General features: G+C 32.0%; 1 protein-coding gene across 1 annotated transcript in view; it reads right to left on the reverse strand.

Moving 5' to 3' along the window:
* Positions 1-18,881: 18,881 nt before the first annotated feature.
* col16a1 (collagen, type XVI, alpha 1) overlaps positions 18,882-24,265 on the reverse strand; it is a 53,664-nt gene continuing 48,280 nt past the window's right edge. The window contains exons 63-74 of the mRNA XM_077591316.1: positions 23,217-23,261; positions 23,038-23,091; positions 22,889-22,942; positions 22,775-22,825; positions 22,551-22,640; positions 22,418-22,453; positions 22,300-22,344; positions 21,346-21,543; positions 21,211-21,274; positions 20,451-20,627; positions 20,084-20,161; positions 18,882-19,696 (exon numbers count right to left, since the gene is read on the reverse strand). Coding sequence (XP_077447442.1) covers positions 19,503-19,696; positions 20,084-20,161; positions 20,451-20,627; positions 21,211-21,274; positions 21,346-21,543; positions 22,300-22,344; positions 22,418-22,453; positions 22,551-22,640; positions 22,775-22,825; positions 22,889-22,942; positions 23,038-23,091; positions 23,217-23,261 — 1,086 coding nt within the window. The 3' untranslated portion in view covers positions 18,882-19,502. The remainder of the gene's footprint in view (positions 19,697-20,083; positions 20,162-20,450; positions 20,628-21,210; positions 21,275-21,345; positions 21,544-22,299; positions 22,345-22,417; positions 22,454-22,550; positions 22,641-22,774; positions 22,826-22,888; positions 22,943-23,037; positions 23,092-23,216; positions 23,262-24,265) is intronic.

Consider the following 24,265-nt stretch of genomic DNA (forward strand, 5'->3'; position numbering starts at 1 on the left):
TGTCGTTTTTCAAGAAAAAAGCCTTACCATACTATGTCGTTTTATTATGAAAAAAGCCTTACTATACTATGTCGTTTTTTTTTAAAAGCCTTACTATACTATGTCGTTTTTTAAGGAAAAAGCCTCACTATACTATGTCGTTTTTTAAGAAAAAAAGCCTTACTATACTATGTCGTTTTATTAAGAAAAAAAGCCTTACTATACTATGTCGTTTTATTAAGAAAAAAAGCCTTACTATACTATGTCGTTTTTTTTACGAAAAAAGCCTTACTATACTATGTCGTTTTTTTTAAAAGCCTTACTATACTATGTCGTTTTTCAAGAAAAAAGCCTTACTATACTATGTCGTTTTTCAAGAAAAAAGCCTTACTATACTATGTCGTTTTATTATGAAAAAAAGCCTTACTATACTATGTCGTTTTTCAAGAAAAAAGCCTTACTATACTATGTCGTTTTATTATGAAAAAAAGCCTTACTATACTATGTCGATTTTCAAGAAAAAAGCCTTACTATACTATGTCGTTTTATTATGAAAAAAAGCCTTACTATACTATGTCGTTTTATTAAGAAAAAAAGCCTTGCTATACTATGTCGTTTTTTTTACGAAAAAAGCCTTACTATACTATGTCGGTTTTTTTAAAAGCCTTACTATATGTCGTTTTTCAAGAAAAAAGCCTTACTATACTATGTCATTTTATTATGAAAAAAAGCCTTACTATACTATGTCGTTTTTCAAGAAAAAAGCCTTACTATACTATGTCGTTTTATTATGAAAAAAAGCCTTACTATACTATGTCGATTTTCAAGAAAAAAGCCTTACTATACTATGTTGTTTTATTAAGAAAAAAAGCCTTACTATACTATGTCGTTTTTTTACGAAAAAAGCCTTACTATACTATGTCGTTTTTTTACGAAAAAAGCCTTACTATACTATGTCGTTTTTTTTAAAAGCCTTACTATACTATGTCGTTTTTTTTAAAAGCCTTACTATACTATGTCGTTTTTCAAGAAAAAAAGCCTTACTATACTATGTCGTTTTTTTACGAAAAAAGCCTTACTATACTATGTCGTTTTATTATGAAAAAAGCCTTACTATACTATGTCGTTTTTTACGAAAAAAGCCTTACTATACTATGTTGTTTTTCAAGAAAAAAGCCTTACTATACTATGTTGTTTAATTAGGAAAAAAAGCCTTACTATACTATGTTGTTTTTTTTACGAAAAAAGCCTTACTATACTATGTCGTTTTTTTACGAAAAAAGCCTTACTATACTATGTCGTTTTTTTTAAAAGCCTTACTATACTATGTCGTTTTATTAGGAAAAAAAGCCTTACTATACTATGTCGTTTTTTTACGAAAAAAGCCTTACTATAATATGTCGTTTTTTTTAAGCCTTACTATACTATGTCGTTTTTCAAGAAAAAAGCCTTACTATACTATGTCGTTTTATTAAGAAAAAAAACGCCTTACTATACTATGTTGTTTTTTTATGAAAAAAAAGCCTTACTATACTATGTCGTTTTTTTAAAGCCTTACTATACTATGTCGTTTTTTTTAAAGCCTTACTATACTATGTCGTTTTTTTACGAAAAACACCTCAACAACAAACTAGACTGGTCCACAAACACAGATGCCCTGTACAAAAGGGGCCAGAGCCGCCTCTACCTACTGAGGAGTCTACGGTCCTTTGGAGTGTGCAGGACACTGCTGAGAACTTTCTACGACACTGTGGTGGCATCTACAGTGTTTTATGCAGTGCTTTGTTGGGGATGCGGGAGCACGGAGAGGGACAGGAACAGGCTGAATAAGCTGGTCAGGAGGGCCAGCTCTGTTCTGGGCTGTCCTTTGGACTCTGTGGAGGAAGTGGGAGAGCGGAGGATGCTGAGCAGGATGATGTCCATCATGGACAGCACCTCCCACCCCCTGCATGAGTCTGTGGAGTCCCTCCGAAGCTCCTTTAGCAATAGACTGCGGCACCCTCATTGCAGGAAGGAGCGCTTCCGCAGATCCTTCCTCCCATCAGCTGTCAGGCTCTTTAACAAAAAAATGGCTGGGTGTTAAGACCTACCGTATGCATGCATGTACATTTATGTGTATGTATGTATGTATGTATGTATGTATGTATGTATGTATGTATGTATGTATGTATGTATGTATGTATGTATGTATGTATGTGTATGTATGTATGTATGTATTTATGTGCTAAGCAACACGCTTATTTAATTATATATTTATTCATGTATTTATTTCTTGACCTACTTATTACCTATCTATTTATGTCTAAAATGCCTTTCCTATTCCTGCATCCTCACCCTCTTGCCACTGGAACAACGAAATTTCCCGAATACGGGATGAATAAAGTTATCCAATCCAATCCAAAAAGCCTTACTGTACTATGTCGTTTTTCAAGAAAAAAGCCTTACTATACTATGTCGTTTTATTATGAAAAAAAGCCTTACTATACTATGTCGTTTTTTTACGAAAAAAGCCTTACTATACTATGTCGTTTTATTATGAAAAAAAGCCTTACTATACTATGTCGTTTTTCAAGACAAAAGCCTTACTATACTATGTCGTTTTATTAAGAAAAAAAGCCTTACTATACTATGTCATTTTTTTTAAAGCCTTACTATACTATGTCGTTTTTCAAGAAAAAAGCCTTACTTTGCTATGTTGTTTTATTAAGAAAAAAAGCCTTACTATACTATGTTGTTTTTTTACGAAAAAAGCCTTACTATACTATGTCGTTTTTTTACGAAAAAAGCCTTACTATACTATGTCGTTTTTCAAGAAAAAAGCCTTACTATACTATGTCGTTTTATTATGAAAAAAAGCCTTACTATACTATGTCGTTTTTCAAGAAAAAAGCCTTACTATACTATGTCGTTTTATTAAGAAAAAAAGCCTTACTATACTATGTCGTTTTTTACGAAAAAAGCCTTACTATACTATGTCGTTTTTTTTTACGAAAAAAGCCTTACTATACTATGTCGTTTTTTTTAAAAGCCTTACTATACTATGTCGTTTTTCAAGAAAAAAGCCTTACTATACTATGTCTTTTTTTTAAAAGCCTTACTATACTATGTCGTTTTTCAAGAAAAAAGCCTTACTATACTATGTCGTTTTTTTTAAAAGCCTTACTATACTATGTCGTTTTTCAAGAAAAAAGCCTTACTATACTATGTCGTTTTATTATGAAAAAAAGCCTTACTATACTATGTCGATTTTCAAGAAAAAAGCCTTACTATACTATGTTGTTTTATTAAGAAAAAAAGCCTTACTATACTATGTCGTTTTTTTACGAAAAAAGCCTTACTATACTATGTCGTTTTTTTACGAAAAAAGCCTTACTATACTATGTCGTTTTTCAAGAAAAAAGCCTTACTATACTATGTCGTTTTATTATGAAAAAAAGCCTTACTATACTATGTCGTTTTTCAAGAAAAAAGCCTTACTATACTATGTCGTTTTATTAAGAAAAAAAGCCTTACTATACTATGTCGTTTTTTACGAAAAAAGCCTTACTATACTATGTCGTTTTTTTTTACGAAAAAAGCCTTACTATACTATGTCGTTTTTTTTAAAAGCCTTACTATACTATGTCGTTTTTCAAGAAAAAAGCCTTACTATACTATGTCGTTTTTTTTAAAAGCCTTACTATACTATGTCGTTTTTCAAGAAAAAAGCCTTACTATACTATGTCGTTTTATTATGAAAAAAAGCCTTACTATACTATGTCGTTTTATTAAGAAAAAAAGCCTTACTATACTATATCGTTTTTTTACGAAAAAAGCCTTACTATACTATGTCGTTTTTTTTAAAGCCTTACTATACTATGTCGTTTTTCAAGAAAAAAGCCTTACTATACTATGTCGTTTTATTATGAAAAAAAGCCTTACTATACTATGTCGTTTTTTTGAAAGCCTTACTATACTATGTCGTTTTTCAAGAAAAAAGCCTTACTATACTATGTTGTTTTACTAAGAAAAAAAGCCTTACTATACTATGTTGTTTTTTTATGAAAAAAGCCTTACTATACTATGTCGTTTTTTTACGAAAAAAGCCTTACTATACTATGTCGTTTTTCAAGAAAAAAGCCTTACTATACTATGTCGTTTTATTAAGAAAAAAAGCCTTACTATACTATGTCGTTTTTTACGAAAAAAGCCTTACTATACTATGTCGTTTTTTTTTACGAAAAAAGCCTTACTATACTATGTCGTTTTTTTTAAAAGCCTTACTATACTATGTCGTTTTTCAAGAAAAAAGCCTTACTATACTATGTCTTTTTTTAAAAGCCTTACTATACTATGTCGTTTTTCAAGAAAAAAGCCTTACTATACTATGTCGTTTTTTTTAAAAGCCTTACTATACTATGTCGTTTTTCAAGAAAAAAGCCTTACTATACTATGTCGTTTTATTATGAAAAAAAGCCTTACTATACTATGTCGATTTTCAAGAAAAAAGCCTTACTATACTATGTTGTTTTATTAAGAAAAAAAGCCTTACTATACTATGTCGTTTTTTTACGAAAAAAGCCTTACTATACTATGTCGTTTTTTTACGAAAAAAGCCTTACTATACTATGTCGTTTTTCAAGAAAAAAGCCTTACTATACTATGTCGTTTTATTATGAAAAAAAGCCTTACTATACTATGTCGTTTTTCAAGAAAAAAGCCTTACTATACTATGTCGTTTTATTAAGAAAAAAAGCCTTACTATACTATGTCGTTTTTTACGAAAAAAGCCTTACTATACTATGTCGTTTTTTTTTACGAAAAAAGCCTTACTATACTATGTCGTTTTTTTTAAAAGCCTTACTATACTATGTCGTTTTTCAAGAAAAAAGCCTTACTATACTATGTCGTTTTTTTTAAAAGCCTTACTATACTATGTCGTTTTTCAAGAAAAAAGCCTTACTATACTATGTCGTTTTATTATGAAAAAAAGCCTTACTATACTATGTCGTTTTATTAAGAAAAAAAGCCTTACTATACTATGTCGTTTTTTTACGAAAAAAGCCTTACTATACTATGTCGTTTTATTATGAAAAAAGCCTTACTATACTATGTCGTTTTTTACGAAAAAAGCCTTACTATACTATGTTGTTTTTCAAGAAAAAAGCCTTACTATACTATGTTGTTTAATTAGGAAAAAAAGCCTTACTATACTATGTTGTTTTTTTTACGAAAAAAGCCTTACTATACTATGTCGTTTTTTTACGAAAAAAGCCTTACTATACTATGTCGTTTTTTTTAAAAGCCTTACTATACTATGTCGTTTTATTAGGAAAAAAAGCCTTACTATACTATGTCGTTTTTTTACGAAAAAAGCCTTACTATAATATGTCGTTTTTTTTAAGCCTTACTATACTATGTCGTTTTTCAAGAAAAAAGCCTTACTATACTATGTCGTTTTATTAAGAAAAAAAACGCCTTACTATACTATGTTGTTTTTTTATGAAAAAAAAGCCTTACTATACTATGTCGTTTTTTTAAAGCCTTACTATACTATGTCGTTTTTTTTAAAGCCTTACTATACTATGTCGTTTTTTTACGAAAAACACCTCAACAACAAACTAGACTGGTCCACAAACACAGATGCCCTGTACAAAAGGGGCCAGAGCCGCCTCTACCTACTGAGGAGTCTACGGTCCTTTGGAGTGTGCAGGACACTGCTGAGAACTTTCTACGACACTGTGGTGGCATCTACAGTGTTTTATGCAGTGCTTTGTTGGGGATGCGGGAGCACGGAGAGGGACAGGAACAGGCTGAATAAGCTGGTCAGGAGGGCCAGCTCTGTTCTGGGCTGTCCTTTGGACTCTGTGGAGGAAGTGGGAGAGCGGAGGATGCTGAGCAGGATGATGTCCATCATGGACAGCACCTCCCACCCCCTGCATGAGTCTGTGGAGTCCCTCCGAAGCTCCTTTAGCAATAGACTGCGGCACCCTCATTGCAGGAAGGAGCGCTTCCGCAGATCCTTCCTCCCATCAGCTGTCAGGCTCTTTAACAAAAAAATGGCTGGGTGTTAAGACCTACCGTATGCATGCATGTACATTTATGTGTATGTATGTATGTATGTATGTATGTATGTATGTATGTATGTATGTATGTATGTATGTATGTATGTATGTATGTATGTATGTATGTGTATGTATGTATGTATGTATTTATGTGCTAAGCAACACGCTTATTTAATTATATATTTATTCATGTATTTATTTCTTGACCTACTTATTACCTATCTATTTATGTCTAAAATGCCTTTCCTATTCCTGCATCCTCACCCTCTTGCCACTGGAACAACGAAATTTCCCGAATACGGGATGAATAAAGTTATCCAATCCAATCCAAAAAGCCTTACTGTACTATGTCGTTTTTCAAGAAAAAAGCCTTACTATACTATGTCGTTTTATTATGAAAAAAAGCCTTACTATACTATGTCGTTTTTTTACGAAAAAAGCCTTACTATACTATGTCGTTTTATTATGAAAAAAAGCCTTACTATACTATGTCGTTTTTCAAGACAAAAGCCTTACTATACTATGTCGTTTTATTAAGAAAAAAAGCCTTACTATACTATGTCGTTTTTTTTAAAGCCTTACTATACTATGTCGTTTTTCAAGAAAAAAGCCTTACTTTGCTATGTTGTTTTATTAAGAAAAAAAGCCTTACTATACTATGTTGTTTTTTTACGAAAAAAGCCTTACTATACTATGTCGTTTTTTTACGAAAAAAGCCTTACTATACTATGTCGTTTTTCAAGAAAAAAGCCTTACTATACTATGTCGTTTTATTATGAAAAAAAGCCTTACTATACTATGTCGTTTTTCAAGAAAAAAGCCTTACTATACTATGTCGTTTTATTAAGAAAAAAAGCCTTACTATACTATGTCGTTTTTTACGAAAAAAGCCTTACTATACTATGTCGTTTTTTTTTACGAAAAAAGCCTTACTATACTATGTCGTTTTTTTTAAAAGCCTTACTATACTATGTCGTTTTTCAAGAAAAAAGCCTTACTATACTATGTCTTTTTTTTAAAAGCCTTACTATACTATGTCGTTTTTCAAGAAAAAAGCCTTACTATACTATGTCGTTTTTTTTAAAAGCCTTACTATACTATGTCGTTTTTCAAGAAAAAAGCCTTACTATACTATGTCGTTTTATTATGAAAAAAAGCCTTACTATACTATGTCGATTTTCAAGAAAAAAGCCTTACTATACTATGTTGTTTTATTAAGAAAAAAAGCCTTACTATACTATGTCGTTTTTTTACGAAAAAAGCCTTACTATACTATGTCGTTTTTTTACGAAAAAAGCCTTACTATACTATGTCGTTTTTCAAGAAAAAAGCCTTACTATACTATGTCGTTTTATTATGAAAAAAAGCCTTACTATACTATGTCGTTTTTCAAGAAAAAAGCCTTACTATACTATGTCGTTTTATTAAGAAAAAAAGCCTTACTATACTATGTCGTTTTTTACGAAAAAAGCCTTACTATACTATGTCGTTTTTTTTTACGAAAAAAGCCTTACTATACTATGTCGTTTTTTTTAAAAGCCTTACTATACTATGTCGTTTTTCAAGAAAAAAGCCTTACTATACTATGTCGTTTTTTTTAAAAGCCTTACTATACTATGTCGTTTTTCAAGAAAAAAGCCTTACTATACTATGTCGTTTTATTATGAAAAAAAGCCTTACTATACTATGTCGTTTTATTAAGAAAAAAAGCCTTACTATACTATGTCGTTTTTTTACGAAAAAAGCCTTACTATACTATGTCGTTTTTTTACGAAAAAAGCCTTACTATACTATGTCGTTTTTTACGAAAAAAGCCTTACTATACTATGTCGTTTTTTACGAAAAAAGCCTTACTATACTATGTCGTTTTTTTTAAAAGCCTTACTATACTATGTCGTTTTTCAAGAAAAAAGCCTTACTATACTATGTCTTTTTTTAAAAGCCTTACTATACTATGTCGTTTTTCAAGAAAAAAGCCTTACTATACTATGTCGTTTTTTTTAAAAGCCTTACTATACTATGTCGTTTTTCAAGAAAAAAGCCTTACTATACTATGTCGTTTTATTATGAAAAAAAGCCTTACTATACTATGTCGATTTTCAAGAAAAAAGCCTTACTATACTATGTTGTTTTATTAAGAAAAAAAGCCTTACTATACTATGTCGTTTTTTTACGAAAAAAGCCTTACTATACTATGTCGTTTTTTTACGAAAAAAGCCTTACTATACTATGTCGTTTTTCAAGAAAAAAGCCTTACTATACTATGTCGTTTTATTATGAAAAAAAGCCTTACTATACTATGTCGTTTTTCAAGAAAAAAGCCTTACTATACTATGTCGTTTTATTAAGAAAAAAAGCCTTACTATACTATGTCGTTTTTTACGAAAAAAGCCTTACTATACTATGTCGTTTTTTTTTACGAAAAAAGCCTTACTATACTATGTCGTTTTTTTTAAAAGCCTTACTATACTATGTCGTTTTTCAAGAAAAAAGCCTTACTATACTATGTCGTTTTTTTTAAAAGCCTTACTATACTATGTCGTTTTTCAAGAAAAAAGCCTTACTATACTATGTCGTTTTATTATGAAAAAAAGCCTTACTATACTATGTCGTTTTATTAAGAAAAAAAGCCTTACTATACTATGTCGTTTTTTTACGAAAAAAGCCTTACTATACTATGTCGTTTTTTTTAAAGCCTTACTATACTATGTCGTTTTTCAAGAAAAAAGCCTTACTATACTATGTCGTTTTATTATGAAAAAAAGCCTTACTATACTATGTCGTTTTTTTGAAAGCCTTACTATACTATGTCGTTTTTCAAGAAAAAAGCCTTACTATACTATGTTGTTTTACTAAGAAAAAAAGCCTTACTATACTATGTTGTTTTTTTATGAAAAAAGCCTTACTATACTATGTCGTTTTTTTACGAAAAAAGCCTTACTATACTATGTCGTTTTTCAAGAAAAAAGCCTTACTATACTATGTCGTTTTTTTACGAAAAAAGCCTTACTATACTATGTCGTTTTTTTTAAAAGCCTTACTATACTATGTCGTTTTTCAAGAAAAAAGCCTTACTATACTATGTCTTTTTTTTAAAAGCCTTACTATACTATGTCGTTTTTCAAGAAAAAAGCCTTACTATACTATGTCGTTTTTTTTAAAAGCCTTACTATACTATGTCGTTTTTCAAGAAAAAAGCCTTACTATACTATGTCGTTTTATTATGAAAAAAAGCCTTACTATACTATGTCGTTTTATTAAGAAAAAAAGCCTTACTATACTATGTCGTTTTTTTACGAAAAAAGCCTTACTATACTATGTCGTTTTTTTTAAAAGCCTTACTATACTATGTCGTTTTTTTAAAGCCTTACTATACTATGTCGTTTTTCAAGAAAAAAAGCCTTACTATACTATGTCGTTTTATTAAGAAAAAAAGCCTTACTATACTATGTCGTTTTTTTACGAAAAAAGCCTTACTATACTATGTCGTTTTTTTTAAAGCCTTACTATACTATGTCGTTTTTCAAGAAAAAAGCCTTACTATACTATGTCGTTTTATTATGAAAAAAAGCCTTACTATACTATGTCGTTTTTTTGAAAGCCTTACTATACTATGTCGTTTTTCAAGAAAAAAGCCTTACTATACTATGTCGTTTTTCAAGAAAAAAGCCTTACTATACTATGTCGTTTTATTATGAAAAAAGCCTTACTATACTATGTCGTTTTATTATGAAAAAAGCCTTACTATACTATGTCGTTTTTTTTTAAAGCCTTACTATACTATGTCGTTTTTCAAGAAAAAAGCCTTACTATACTATGTCGTTTTATTAAGAAAAAAAGCCTTACTATACTATGTTGTTTTTTTACGAAAAAAGCCTTACTATACTATGTCGTTTTTTTATGAAAAAAGCCTTACTATACTATGTCGTTTTTCAAGAAAAAAGCCTTACTATACTATGTCGTTTTATTAAGAAAAAAAGCATTACTATACTATGTCGTTTTTCAAGAAAAAAGCCTTACCATACTATGTCGTTTTATTATGAAAAAAGCCTTACTATACTATGTCGTTTTTTTTTAAAAGCCTTACTATACTATGTCGTTTTTTAAGGAAAAAGCCTCACTATACTATGTCGTTTTTTAAGAAAAAAAGCCTTACTATACTATGTCGTTTTATTAAGAAAAAAAGCCTTACTATACTATGTCGTTTTATTAAGAAAAAAAGCCTTACTATACTATGTCGTTTTTTTTACGAAAAAAGCCTTACTATACTATGTCGTTTTTTTTAAAAGCCTTACTATACTATGTCGTTTTTCAAGAAAAAAGCCTTACTATACTATGTCGTTTTTCAAGAAAAAAGCCTTACTATACTATGTCGTTTTATTATGAAAAAAAGCCTTACTATACTATGTCGTTTTTCAAGAAAAAAGCCTTACTATACTATGTCGTTTTATTATGAAAAAAAGCCTTACTATACTATGTCGATTTTCAAGAAAAAAGCCTTACTATACTATGTCGTTTTATTATGAAAAAAAGCCTTACTATACTATGTCGTTTTATTAAGAAAAAAAGCCTTGCTATACTATGTCGTTTTTTTTACGAAAAAAGCCTTACTATACTATGTCGGTTTTTTTAAAAGCCTTACTATATGTCGTTTTTCAAGAAAAAAGCCTTACTATACTATGTCATTTTATTATGAAAAAAAGCCTTACTATACTATGTCGTTTTTCAAGAAAAAAGCCTTACTATACTATGTCGTTTTATTATGAAAAAAAGCCTTACTATACTATGTCGATTTTCAAGAAAAAAGCCTTACTATACTATGTTGTTTTATTAAGAAAAAAAGCCTTACTATACTATGTCGTTTTTTTACGAAAAAAGCCTTACTATACTATGTCGTTTTTTTACGAAAAAAGCCTTACTATACTATGTCGTTTTTTTTAAAAGCCTTACTATACTATGTCGTTTTTTTTAAAAGCCTTACTATACTATGTCGTTTTTCAAGAAAAAAAGCCTTACTATACTATGTCGTTTTTTTACGAAAAAAGCCTTACTATACTATGTCGTTTTATTATGAAAAAAGCCTTACTATACTATGTCGTTTTTTACGAAAAAAGCCTTACTATACTATGTTGTTTTTCAAGAAAAAAGCCTTACTATACTATGTTGTTTAATTAGGAAAAAAAGCCTTACTATACTATGTTGTTTTTTTTACGAAAAAAGCCTTACTATACTATGTCGTTTTTTTACGAAAAAAGCCTTACTATACTATGTCGTTTTTTTTAAAAGCCTTACTATACTATGTCGTTTTATTAGGAAAAAAAGCCTTACTATACTATGTCGTTTTTTTACGAAAAAAGCCTTACTATAATATGTCGTTTTTTTTAAGCCTTACTATACTATGTCGTTTTTCAAGAAAAAAGCCTTACTATACTATGTCGTTTTATTAAGAAAAAAAACGCCTTACTATACTATGTTGTTTTTTTATGAAAAAAAAGCCTTACTATACTATGTCGTTTTTTTAAAGCCTTACTATACTATGTCGTTTTTTTTAAAGCCTTACTATACTATGTCGTTTTTTTACGAAAAACACCTCAACAACAAACTAGACTGGTCCACAAACACAGATGCCCTGTACAAAAGGGGCCAGAGCCGCCTCTACCTACTGAGGAGTCTACGGTCCTTTGGAGTGTGCAGGACACTGCTGAGAACTTTCTACGACACTGTGGTGGCATCTACAGTGTTTTATGCAGTGCTTTGTTGGGGATGCGGGAGCACGGAGAGGGACAGGAACAGGCTGAATAAGCTGGTCAGGAGGGCCAGCTCTGTTCTGGGCTGTCCTTTGGACTCTGTGGAGGAAGTGGGAGAGCGGAGGATGCTGAGCAGGATGATGTCCATCATGGACAGCACCTCCCACCCCCTGCATGAGTCTGTGGAGTCCCTCCGAAGCTCCTTTAGCAATAGACTGCGGCACCCTCATTGCAGGAAGGAGCGCTTCCGCAGATCCTTCCTCCCATCAGCTGTCAGGCTCTTTAACAAAAAAATGGCTGGGTGTTAAGACCTACCGTATGCATGCATGTACATTTATGTGTATGTATGTATGTATGTATGTATGTATGTATGTATGTATGTATGTATGTATGTATGTATGTATGTATGTATGTATGTATGTATGTATGTATGTGTATGTATGTATGTATGTATTTATGTGCTAAGCAACACGCTTATTTAATTATATATTTATTCATGTATTTATTTCTTGACCTACTTATTACCTATCTATTTATGTCTAAAATGCCTTTCCTATTCCTGCATCCTCACCCTCTTGCCACTGGAACAACGAAATTTCCCGAATACGGGATGAATAAAGTTATCCAATCCAATCCAAAAAGCCTTACTATACTATGTCGTTTTTCAAGAAAAAAGCCTTACTATACTATGTCGTTTTATTATGAAAAAAAGCCTTACTATACTATGTCGTTTTTTTACGAAAAAAGCCTTACTATACTATGTCGTTTTATTATGAAAAAAAGCCTTACTATACTATGTCGTTTTTCAAGACAAAAGCCTTACTATACTATGTCGTTTTATTAAGAAAAAAAGCCTTACTATACTATGTCGTTTTTTTTAAAGCCTTACTATACTATGTCGTTTTTCAAGAAAAAAGCCTTACTTTGCTATGTTGTTTTATTAAGAAAAAAAGCCTTACTATACTATGTTGTTTTTTTACGAAAAAAGCCTTACTATACTATGTCGTTTTTTTACGAAAAAAGCCTTACTATACTATGTCGTTTTTCAAGAAAAAAGCCTTACTATACTGTCGTTTTATTATGAAAAAAAAGCCTTACTATACTATGTCGTTTTTCAAGAAAAAAGCCTTACTATACTATGTCGTTTTATTAAGAAAAAAAGCCTTACTATACTATGTCGTTTTTTACGAAAAAAGCCTTACTATACTATGTCGTTTTTTTTTACGAAAAAAGCCTTACTATACTATGTCGTTTTTTTTAAAAGCCTTACTATACTATGTCGTTTTTCAAGAAAAAAGCCTTACTATACTATGTCTTTTTTTTAAAAGCCTTACTATACTATGTCGTTTTTCAAGAAAAAAGCCTTACTATACTATGTCGTTTTTTTTAAAAGCCTTACTATACTATGTCGTTTTTCAAGAAAAAAGCCTTACTATACTATGTCGTTTTATTATGAAAAAAAGCCTTACTATACTATGTCGATTTTCAAGAAAAAAGCCTTACTATACTATGTTGTTTTATTAAGAAAAAAAGCCTTACTATACTATGTCGTTTTTTTACGAAAAAAGCCTTACTATACTATGTCGTTTTTTTACGAAAAAAGCCTTACTATACTATGTCGTTTTTCAAGAAAAAAGCCTTACTATACTATGTCGTTTTATTATGAAAAAAAGCCTTACTATACTATGTCGTTTTTCAAGAAAAAAGCCTTACTATACTATGTCGTTTTTTTTAAAAGCCTTACTATACTATGTCGTTTTTCAAGAAAAAAGCCTTACTATACTATGTCGTTTTATTATGAAAAAAAGCCTTACTATACTATGTCGTTTTATTAAGAAAAAAAGCCTTACTATACTATATCGTTTTTTTACGAAAAAAGCCTTACTATACTATGTCGTTTTTTTTAAAGCCTTACTATACTATGTCGTTTTTCAAGAAAAAAGCCTTACTATACTATGTCGTTTTATTATGAAAAAAAGCCTTACTATACTATGTCGTTTTTTTGAAAGCCTTACTATACTATGTCGTTTTTCAAGAAAAAAGCCTTACTATACTATGTTGTTTTACTAAGAAAAAAAGCCTTACTATACTATGTTGTTTTTTTATGAAAAAAGCCTTACTATACTATGTCGTTTTTTTACGAAAAAAGCCTTACTATACTATGTCGTTTTTCAAGAAAAAAGCCTTACTATACTATGTCGTTTTATTAAGAAAAAAAGCCTTACTATACTATGTCGTTTTTTACGAAAAAAGCCTTACTATACTATGTCGTTTTTTTTTACGAAAAAAGCCTTACTATACTATGTCGTTTTTTTTAAAAGCCTTACTATACTATGTCGTTTTTCAAGAAAAAAGCCTTACTATACTATGTCTTTTTTTAAAAGCCTTACTATACTATGTCGTTTTTCAAGAAAAAAGCCTTACTATACTATGTCGTTTTTTTTAAAAGCCTTACTATACTATGTCGTTTTTCAAGAAAAAAGCCTTACTATACTATGTCGTTTTATTATGAAAAAAAGCCTTACTATACTATGTCGATTTTCAAGAAAAAAGCCTTACTATACTATGTTGTTTTATTAAGAAAAAAAGCCTTACTATACTATGTCGTTTTTTTACGAAAAAAGCCTTACTATACTATGTCGTTTTTTTACGAAAAAAGCCTTACTATACTATGTCGTTTTTCAAGAAAAAAGCCTTACTATACTATGTCGTTTTATTATGAAAAAAAGCCTTACTATACTATGTCGTTTTTCAAGAAAAAAGCCTTACTATACTATGTCGTTTTATTAAGAAAAAAAGCCTTACTATACTATGTCGTTTTTTACGAAAAAAGCCTTACTATACTATGTCGTTTTTTTTTACGAAAAAAGCCTTACTATACTATGTCGTTTTTTTTAAAAGCCTTACTATACTATGTCGTTTTTCAAGAAAAAAGCCTTACTATACTATGTCGTTTTTTTTAAAAGCCTTACTATACTATGTCGTTTTTCAAGAAAAAAGCCTTACTATACTATGTCGTTTTATTATGAAAAAAAGCCTTACTATACTATGTCGTTTTATTAAGAAAAAAAGCCTTACTATACTATGTCGTTTTTTTACGAAAAAAGCCTTACTATACTATGTCGTTTTTTTTAAAGCCTTACTATACTATGTCGTTTTTCAAGAAAAAAGCCTTACTATACTATGTCGTTTTATTATGAAAAAAAGCCTTACTATACTATGTCGTTTTTCAAGAAAAAAGCCTTACTATACTATGTCGTTTTATTAAGAAAAAAAGCCTTACTATACTATGTCGTTTTTTACGAAAAAAGCCTTACTATACTATGTCGTTTTTTTTTACGAAAAAAGCCTTACTATACTATGTCGTTTTTTTTAAAAGCCTTACTATACTATGTCGTTTTTCAAGAAAAAAGCCTTACTATACTATGTCGTTTTTTTTAAAAGCCTTACTATACTATGTCGTTTTTCAAGAAAAAAGCCTTACTATACTATGTCGTTTTATTATGAAAAAAAGCCTTACTATACTATGTCGTTTTATTAAGAAAAAAAGCCTTACTATACTATGTCGTTTTTTTACGAAAAAAGCCTTACTATACTATGTCGTTTTTTTTAAAGCCTTACTATACTATGTCGTTTTTCAAGAAAAAAGCCTTACTATACTATGTCGTTTTATTATGAAAAAAAGCCTTACTATACTATGTCGTTTTTTTGAAAGCCTTACTATACTATGTCGTTTTTCAAGAAAAAAGCCTTACTATACTATGTTGTTTTACTAAGAAAAAAAGCCTTACTATACTATGTTGTTTTTTTATGAAAAAAGCCTTACTATACTATGTCGTTTTTTTACGAAAAAAGCCTTACTATACTATGTCGTTTTTCAAGAAAAAAGCCTTACTATACTATGTCGTTTTTTTACGAAAAAAGCCTTACTATACTATGTCGTTTTTTTTAAAAGCCTTACTATACTATGTCGTTTTTCAAGAAAAAAGCCTTACTATACTATGTCGTTTTATTATGAAAAAAAGCCTTACTATACTATGTCGTTTTATTATGAAAAAAGCCTTACTATACTATGTCGTTTTTTTTTTAAAGCCTTACTATACTATGTCGTTTTTCAAGAAAAAAGCCTTACTATACTATGTCGTTTTATTATGAAAAAAAGCCTTACTATACTATGTCGTTTTTTTGAAAGCCTTACTATACTATGTCGTTTTTCAAGAAAAAAGCCTTACTATACTATGTTGTTTTACTAAGAAAAAAAGCCTTACTATACTATGTTGTTTTTTTATGAAAAAAGCCTTACTATACTATGTCGTTTTTTTACGAAAAAAGCCTTACTATACTATGTCGTTTTTCAAGAAAAAAGCCTTACTATACTATGTCGTTTTTTTACGAAAAAAGCCTTACTATACTATGTCGTTTTTTTTAAAAGCCTTACTATACTATGTCGTTTTTCAAGAAAAAAGCCTTACTATACTATGTCGTTTTTTTTAAAAGCCTTACTATACTATGTCGTTTTTCAAGAAAAAAGCCTTACTATACTATGTCGTTTTATTATGAAAAAAAGCCTTACTATACTATGTCGTTTTATTAAGAAAAAAAGCCTTACTATACTATGTCGTTTTTTTACGAAAAAAGCCTTACTATACTATGTCGTTTTTTTTAAAAGCCTTACTATACTATGTCGTTTTTTTAAAGCCTTACTATACTATGTCGTTTTTCAAGAAAAAAAGCCTTACTATACTATGTCGTTTTATTAAGAAAAAAAGCCTTACTATACTATGTCGTTTTTTTACGAAAAAAGCCTTACTATACTATGTCGTTTTTTTTAAAGCCTTACTATACTATGTCGTTTTTCAAGAAAAAAGCCTTACTATACTATGTCGTTTTATTATGAAAAAAAGCCTTACTATACTATGTCGTTTTTTTGAAAGCCTTACTATACTATGTCGTTTTTCAAGAAAAAAGCCTTACTATACTATGTCGTTTTTCAAGAAAAAAGCCTTACTATACTATGTCGTTTTATTATGAAAAAAAGCCTTACTATACTATGTCGTTTTTCAAGACAAAAGCCTTACTATACTATGTCGTTTTATTAAGAAAAAAAGCCTTACTATACTATGTCGTTTTATTAAGAAAAAAAGCCTTACTATACTATGTCGTTTTTTTACGAAAAAAGCCTTACTATACTATGTCGTTTTTTTTAAAGCCTTACTATACTATGTCGTTTTTCAAGAAAAAAGCCTTACTATACTATGTCGTTTTATTATGAAAAAAAGCCTTACTATACTATGTCGTTTTTTTGAAAGCCTTACTATACTATGTCGTTTTTCAAGAAAAAAGCCTTACTATACTATGTTGTTTTACTAAGAAAAAAAGCCTTACTATACTATGTCGTTTTTCAAGAAAAAAGCCTTACTATACTATGTCGTTTTTTTACGAAAAAAGCCTTGCTATACTATGTCGTTTTTTTTAAAAGCCTTACTATACTATGTCGTTTTTCAAGAAAAAAGCCTTACTATACTATGTCTTTTTTTTAAAAGCCTTACTATACTATGTCGTTTTTCAAGAAAAAAGCCTTACTATACTATGTCGTTTTTTTTAAAAGCCCTACTATACTATGTCGTTTTTCAAGAAAAAAGCCTTACTATACTATGTCGTTTTATTATGAAAAAAAGCCTTACTATACTATGTCGTTTTATTAAGAAAAAAAGCCTTACTATACTATGTCGTTTTTTTACGAAAAAAGCCTTACTATACTATGTAGTTTTTTTTAAAAGCCTTACTATACTATGTCGTTTTTTTTAAAAGCCTTACTATACTATGTCGTTTTTCAAGAAAAAAGCCTTACTATACTATGTCGTTTTATTAAGAAAAAAAAGCCTTACTATACTATGTCGTTTTATTATGAAAAAAAGTCTTACTATACTATGTCGTTTTTTTACGAAAAAAGCCTTACTATACTATGTCGTTTTTCAAGAAAAAAGCCTTACTATACTATGTCGTTTTATTAAGAAAAAAAGCCTTACTATACTATGTCGTTTTTTTTAAAAGCCTTACTATACTATGTCGTTTTTCAAGAAAAAAGCCTTACTATACTATGTTGTTTTATTATGAAAAAAGCCTTACTATACTATGTCGTTTTTTTTAAAGCCTTACTATACTATGTCGTTTTTCAAGAAAAAAGCCTTACTATACTATGTCGTTTTATTAAGAAAAAAAGCCTTACTATACTATGTCGTTTTTTAAGAAAAAAAAAGCCTTACTATACTGTCGTTTTTTTAAGAAAAAAAGCCTTACTATACATTTTTAAGAAAAAATGTCTTACTATAAGAAAAAAAGACTTACTATACTATGATTTTTCCAATTTTTCCGAAACTCTGAGCCGATTCCTGATAACGACAAACTCAAAAATGTCCACACACCTGATTGTTGATGTGTAATAAAACTTACACTAGACGATCTTCCACTTTAGACTGCACAGTAGCTCAATGCTAAAAAATAAATGTTTCCTGAAAAACAACATCTGAAGATGATGGTCATTTTTTTAAGAAAAAAGCCTTACTATACATGGTCTTTTTTTTTAAATAAGAAAGCCTTACTATACATGGTCATTTTTTAAATAAGAAAGCCTTACTATACATGGTCATTTTTTTAAAATAAGAAAGCCTTATTATACATGGTCATTTTTTAAAGAAAAAAGCCTTACTATAATGGTCATTTTTAAAATAAAAAAGCGTTACTATACGTGGTCATTTTTTAAATAAAAAACCCTACTATACATGGTCATTTTTTAAAAGAAAAGAGCCTTACTATAGATGGTCATCTTAGGCCTGCAAATATTTACTGTAATTTATTTGACTTGAACGCACCCATTGCATACATGGTGATGAAAAACCAACCTTGCTTTGCACTTTTTGTCTCTCAAATGATTTATAGGACATGTGGAAAAAACATGAGTTGCACAGCAATGACCTAAAACAATATATACACAGGATCGTATTAAGTGGCAATGTACAGTAACATTATACAGACATTAAAAGTTTGATTGCTTTTTTTAATTACCAAAAGAAGGACCGCAGCTATTTGGGTACTGTTAACAAATGAGCAATAAAGAAACATTTGGATTTAAAGATATTTGCTTCAATTTAAGATACATTATTGCAAGTATTCCAGCTTAAACGCATTCGAAAAATGTTAATTCCTTTTAACTTCTTTTTTACTAACTGTAATATAATTTCCTACATCAAATAGCTTGAAATTATGCATCTTTGGCATACAGTATTTTATTAGGTATGGTATTGTGTAGCTTATCACGTATTCCAAAATGTATTTTAAAAAGCTGCTATATATAAATATTAATATTTACAAAACAGAGGGTGTCTACACATCCATTCTCGGAGAAAGACAAATGAAGTACAAAGTACGCTGCCTTCTCAATGTGATAAAGAAATTGCCAACTAAAAAACATGGTGGATATTTTCAGGCGTGATACTGGGCGAGGATGAAGCAAAAAAAAAAACAAGAATATCATGTGGGAGGGAAGTGGAATATATCACGCAAAAAGTATGATGCAATAACAACGATTTGGGCCAGGTTTTGGAAGAATTGTGCAGATTTTTCAAGAGCGCTCGGCAAACAAATTGGTTTTCTGCAGCAAAGGACGTTCTTAATATTTAATACTGCGGCCATTTTCCGAATACTTTTAACATTCACCTACTTGTGTCGTGATTTACCAGGGACCCTTGATAGGGGGGCCCTTAGCACCATATTCTACTTGATGGCTCATGCAGTCCGATGGGTTACAGCGGCCGTTGATTCCCTTGGAACCAGCCGGTCCGGGTGGACCTGGGATTCCAGGAACTCCCTGCTGGCCAACAGAACCTGGAGGTCCCATTTTACCATAGCCTGGGGAACCGGGCATACCTGAAGAGACAAGAGAATATTTTCAAATTTCCCAAATTTAAACAGGATTAAAATGCCGGTACAATGTTCCCATGGTAAACAAAATGATGGGCAGGATATTGACGAGACATCACAAATAAGTACTCTGCGAAGTTTTGAAGTAGCCCAGATGTTAATTTCAGCCTTAATTATGGTAATATTCATTAGTGATTATGGATGATGACGAACATAATCATGCTTGCAATCTCTAATCAGTGACATCTCTTAAAACATTTGCAACATTAACATGCTAAGTGTCAGGTGTTGTTCCTAATTCTGTGAAGAACAAGCACTCTATTGTCAGAAATGTGAGTATCAAAGACATAATTGTCACATTTTTGCAAAAAATAAACCAGTCCAATAAGCCACCTGGTGCTCCTTGTGGTCCTGCATCTCCCATCTCTCCGACACCCTTATCTCCCTTTGCACCAACAGGCCCCCGTGGTCCTGAAACGAATGTCAAAAGTTTTAAACATTGAAAGTAATATGGAATATTTGCACTTCAATTATCCTTTAATTGACCGTAATATTTTAACATCTGGTTTCTGTGAGTCCACCATCAGCCAATGAGATCTATGTCTTCGTCCAGGCTATGTAAACACAGATTGCTATCATGTTTGCAGTCACAACTCTTATTCGGAATGTCAAATGACTCATTAAAAATTGAGAAATAAAACTAGGATATGCATATATGTACGCATCACTCCTCAAATTAGGTGTCGGTAGCTTCTCTCACCAACTGGGCCCATGGGTCCGGACCGGCCTAGCCGACCAATTTGTCCTGGGATGCCAGGCGCGCCGGGTGCTCCAGGATTACCAGGAATGCCGTCTTTCCCTGGGGGTCCGGGCCGACCCGGAGATGACACCGTTTCCACGGGCCTTTGCATACGAGACATGTAGTAGGCCATTCTCTCTGGGGAGATGAGATGCATTCAACGATTTTACAACAGCACAACACAAATTCCATCGCCAAAGGAGAAATTGAGTTCAATAAAAGTTAATGTACATCGAAAAAAACTGGACTTGGCTGTAGTACGGTGGTGCTTTGACTTATGAGTTTAATATGTTCCCTATTCTCGTAATCCAAGACAATGGGACTGCAAGTGGTCTTTCATCATAAAGAAAATAATGGATATGGATATATTTCAGACCCATTTTGTATTCAAGGTGTTGTGCTATAGGCACCAAGGGGGAAGTGTATTACAAACACACAGATACACACAGCTATATTAGTGAATTAATGCAGTGGATGAAGCATTAAAGCTGCAGTGTGTTTTTTTTACTGGATGCATGTTTTGTTTAAGTGGTTGTGTTCCAGTGGCCAGTATTCAAAAGTTTTGCTATTAAATAGCCTATCATAGCATTTTGTGTTTTAATTTAGCATTAAGTTCAAGTACTACGGCAGTGTTGGTTGATGATTATTCCAAATTCTGTACCTCAAGTCATTCACAAGTCAAGGCACCGCTGTAATGTCAAATATGGTTGTGATTGCTCACCATCAAAAATTTTGAAGACTTGCTGACGGATGAAGTTCTTGATTTCATCATAATTGACTACCGCCTGTAAAATGGAGACCCGAGTTATTAAAAAGGTCATCGAGGGAACACGAGTGTGATGGAAGTGTAACCAACATCATGTCCTGGCATCCCTGGAGATCCGGCTGGTCCAGGAGTGCCGGCCGAGCCGGGGTTCCCTCTCTCCCCCCTGGGCCCGACTGGGCCGATCATCGGTTGGGCATCCTTGGAGTGATATCCCAACCCTCCGCCGGGGGGTCCCGGTCGTCCTCTCTCCCCGGGAGTGCCTTTTTCGCCAGTGGCCCCGGGCTCACCCTTGAATAGATGGATAGACAGTCATTAAATATGTCGCTCTAACGTGATCCACTCTATGTCACTAAGAGCAGCTCAAAGAAACTGTATGTATTCAGTAAGAAAACACAAACTGTGCGGATGCCATCTTGAGGAAGAGACAACAAGCATTTGGCTACAGCTATATCAATTTCCCCTCACTCCAATTGCAAAAAAATAATAAAATCCCCACTGAAAAACAGACTTGCCACATTAGTGATAGTGATTTATCGAGGACAAAGCTGCCCATAATGGACAACCAATGTTTACATGTCACCGGAAGACAAGTGCCTCTTGAAATAGAGTGTGCCAAGAAGAATCGGGAGTCCGTTCTTGTCTTTCGCCTCCGTGAAACTAAAGCCCTGACAATGGTGTCCTGTCAGCGTGACAAATCGCCTCATCGAGCATCTCCTCTCATGCTTAATAGCATTATCCCAGAGGCAGCGAATAGCTCTATCACTGTAGCCGCAGAATGGAATCACGAGACTCCAAGAGAAAGTCTTATGTGACGTAGGTGGCCGACTGCCAGGACGAAGAAGGGTAAACTTAGATCGGAAGTGAAAATAATCCCAGGGGGAGTGTCTGAGAGCTAAAGCCTGCAGCATTTAGAGCGCTAAACATGTTCAGTTGTGCAGCACATTGACTGACGCTTTAGTACGACTACAAGATAAATAAAATAAAGCTTTCTGTGTTAGATGTTCTGCAGATGTGATGGAGAGGTCTTGTTGAAACTGTTCTTACCTTTTGACCTGGCGTCCCATTCTCACCAGGAAGGCCTGTCAACCCCTGAAGAGAAGAAAGGAATAGAATAACTACAGAGGAACTGAACCGAATAACTTTAAGGCTGGTTATTACTCACATCTTTACCAGAAGAACCATCATTTCCTGGCTCCCCCTTTTGACCGGAAAAAAAGTCCCATTAATATTCCAGGCCAAACTGTAGTCGAACGTACTTGGACTTTGCCAAACGTTTTGTGGTGCGTTAAACTGACCATTAACCCTGTGTGACCGGGTGGACCTGGAGATCCAGGCATTCCTGGGAGACCTCTCTCTCCGTTCTGACCTTTATCTCCCTTTATACCCTACATTAAAAAAAGCTTGATTACAAATTAAGCATATATAGCAGTGTCATTTTACTTGCCCTCCCCCAAACAACAACAAAATCAGATAGTATGGACCCAGGTCATACAATAGAACACATTTTAAAGAACCTCACCAATCCTGACGGACCAGGAGGTCCTGCTGGTCCTGCTGGACCCGGTGACCCCTGTTGAATAAAATTAAATGATATAATAGCAACAACACGGTCAAAAAATAACACTGGACTTACAATATGACCAGATGGTCCTGGTCGTCCCTGAGCTCCCGGTGTTCCGGAATCGCCCTGAAAAGGTTAGAGATTGAGATCACAGTCACTACTTTTGGGCTTTGTCTGCAGAGATAATGGATTTCCTCTTTCAAGTAGAAAGAATCACTCACCTCGTGTCCTGGTCTCCCAGGTGCTCCGGGCGGGCCTGATGGTCCGACTTCTCCCTGTAGGTATATGGCATTAGTAGTCTTTGTAATAGTAGGTAATGGTGAAATTCACCATGACAATAGAGACTTTTACTATGTTAAAAAAAAGACACACAAGCTAATGTAGCTAACGACTGACCAACCTTTGGTCCTGGAAATCCAGTGTGGCCAGTTTTCCCTTTGAATCCCTACAGAAAGCAGTGAGGAGATGATTATACAACAGTACACATACATACTACCATATGCACATACATACATAGTAACATACATACATACAAATAGTAACATACATACATACTAACATACATACTACATACATAGATACTAACATACATGCATACATACTACATACATACCAACATACATGCATGCATAGTACATACTAACAATCATACTACATACTAATACATACATACATAAAAAATCCACACATACAAAGATACATATATAGATACAAAGTTAATGACAAACATACAAAGGTACTAACATACATAAATGCATAAATACATACGACAAAGCACACGCGTATACATACATACTACATACATACTAACATACATGCATACATACTACATACTAACATACATACACATACATACAAAAATCCACACATACAAAGATACATATATAGATACAAAGTTAATGACAAACATACAAAAGGTACTGACATACATAAATGCATAAATACATACGACAAAGCACACATTTGTGGAAGCGAAATAACATTCAAATGAGACCTAACAAGAAATCTAGGCAAGGTTAAAATGAGCTCTTCTACAGTGTCAAAAACTGACACATTTTTAGCAATGGAATTAAAGCAAATGCAGTCTGGACTAATACTATACTTTAGTACTACACTTGGAAAAATTCTAGACAGATCTATCACACAGCAAGGGTGATATGAAACAATCTTCCATTACAAATATAAATCAACAATCATAATGTCTACAAATAGCAATAACTTGAAGCAATGTTCTTATCTTGCACTGTAGAAAAAATAGAGTAAAATGAGTTACGCTAATAACACAAATGGCCAGAAGCACTAATGCTAGTTCGCCTTTATTGGTGATGGTCATCAACGAAATCTATTAAAATGCATATTGTATGAATGGGAGATAATGGTCGATGTGAAGATCTTTTGTTTCTTCATTCCCAATTGCTAATAAAACTGAATACCTTCCAGCTGAGGCTG

Source organism: Stigmatopora argus, chromosome 21 (assembly GCF_051989625.1).
Source record: "Stigmatopora argus isolate UIUO_Sarg chromosome 21, RoL_Sarg_1.0, whole genome shotgun sequence".
Taxonomy (NCBI): Eukaryota; Metazoa; Chordata; class Actinopteri; order Syngnathiformes; family Syngnathidae; genus Stigmatopora; species Stigmatopora argus.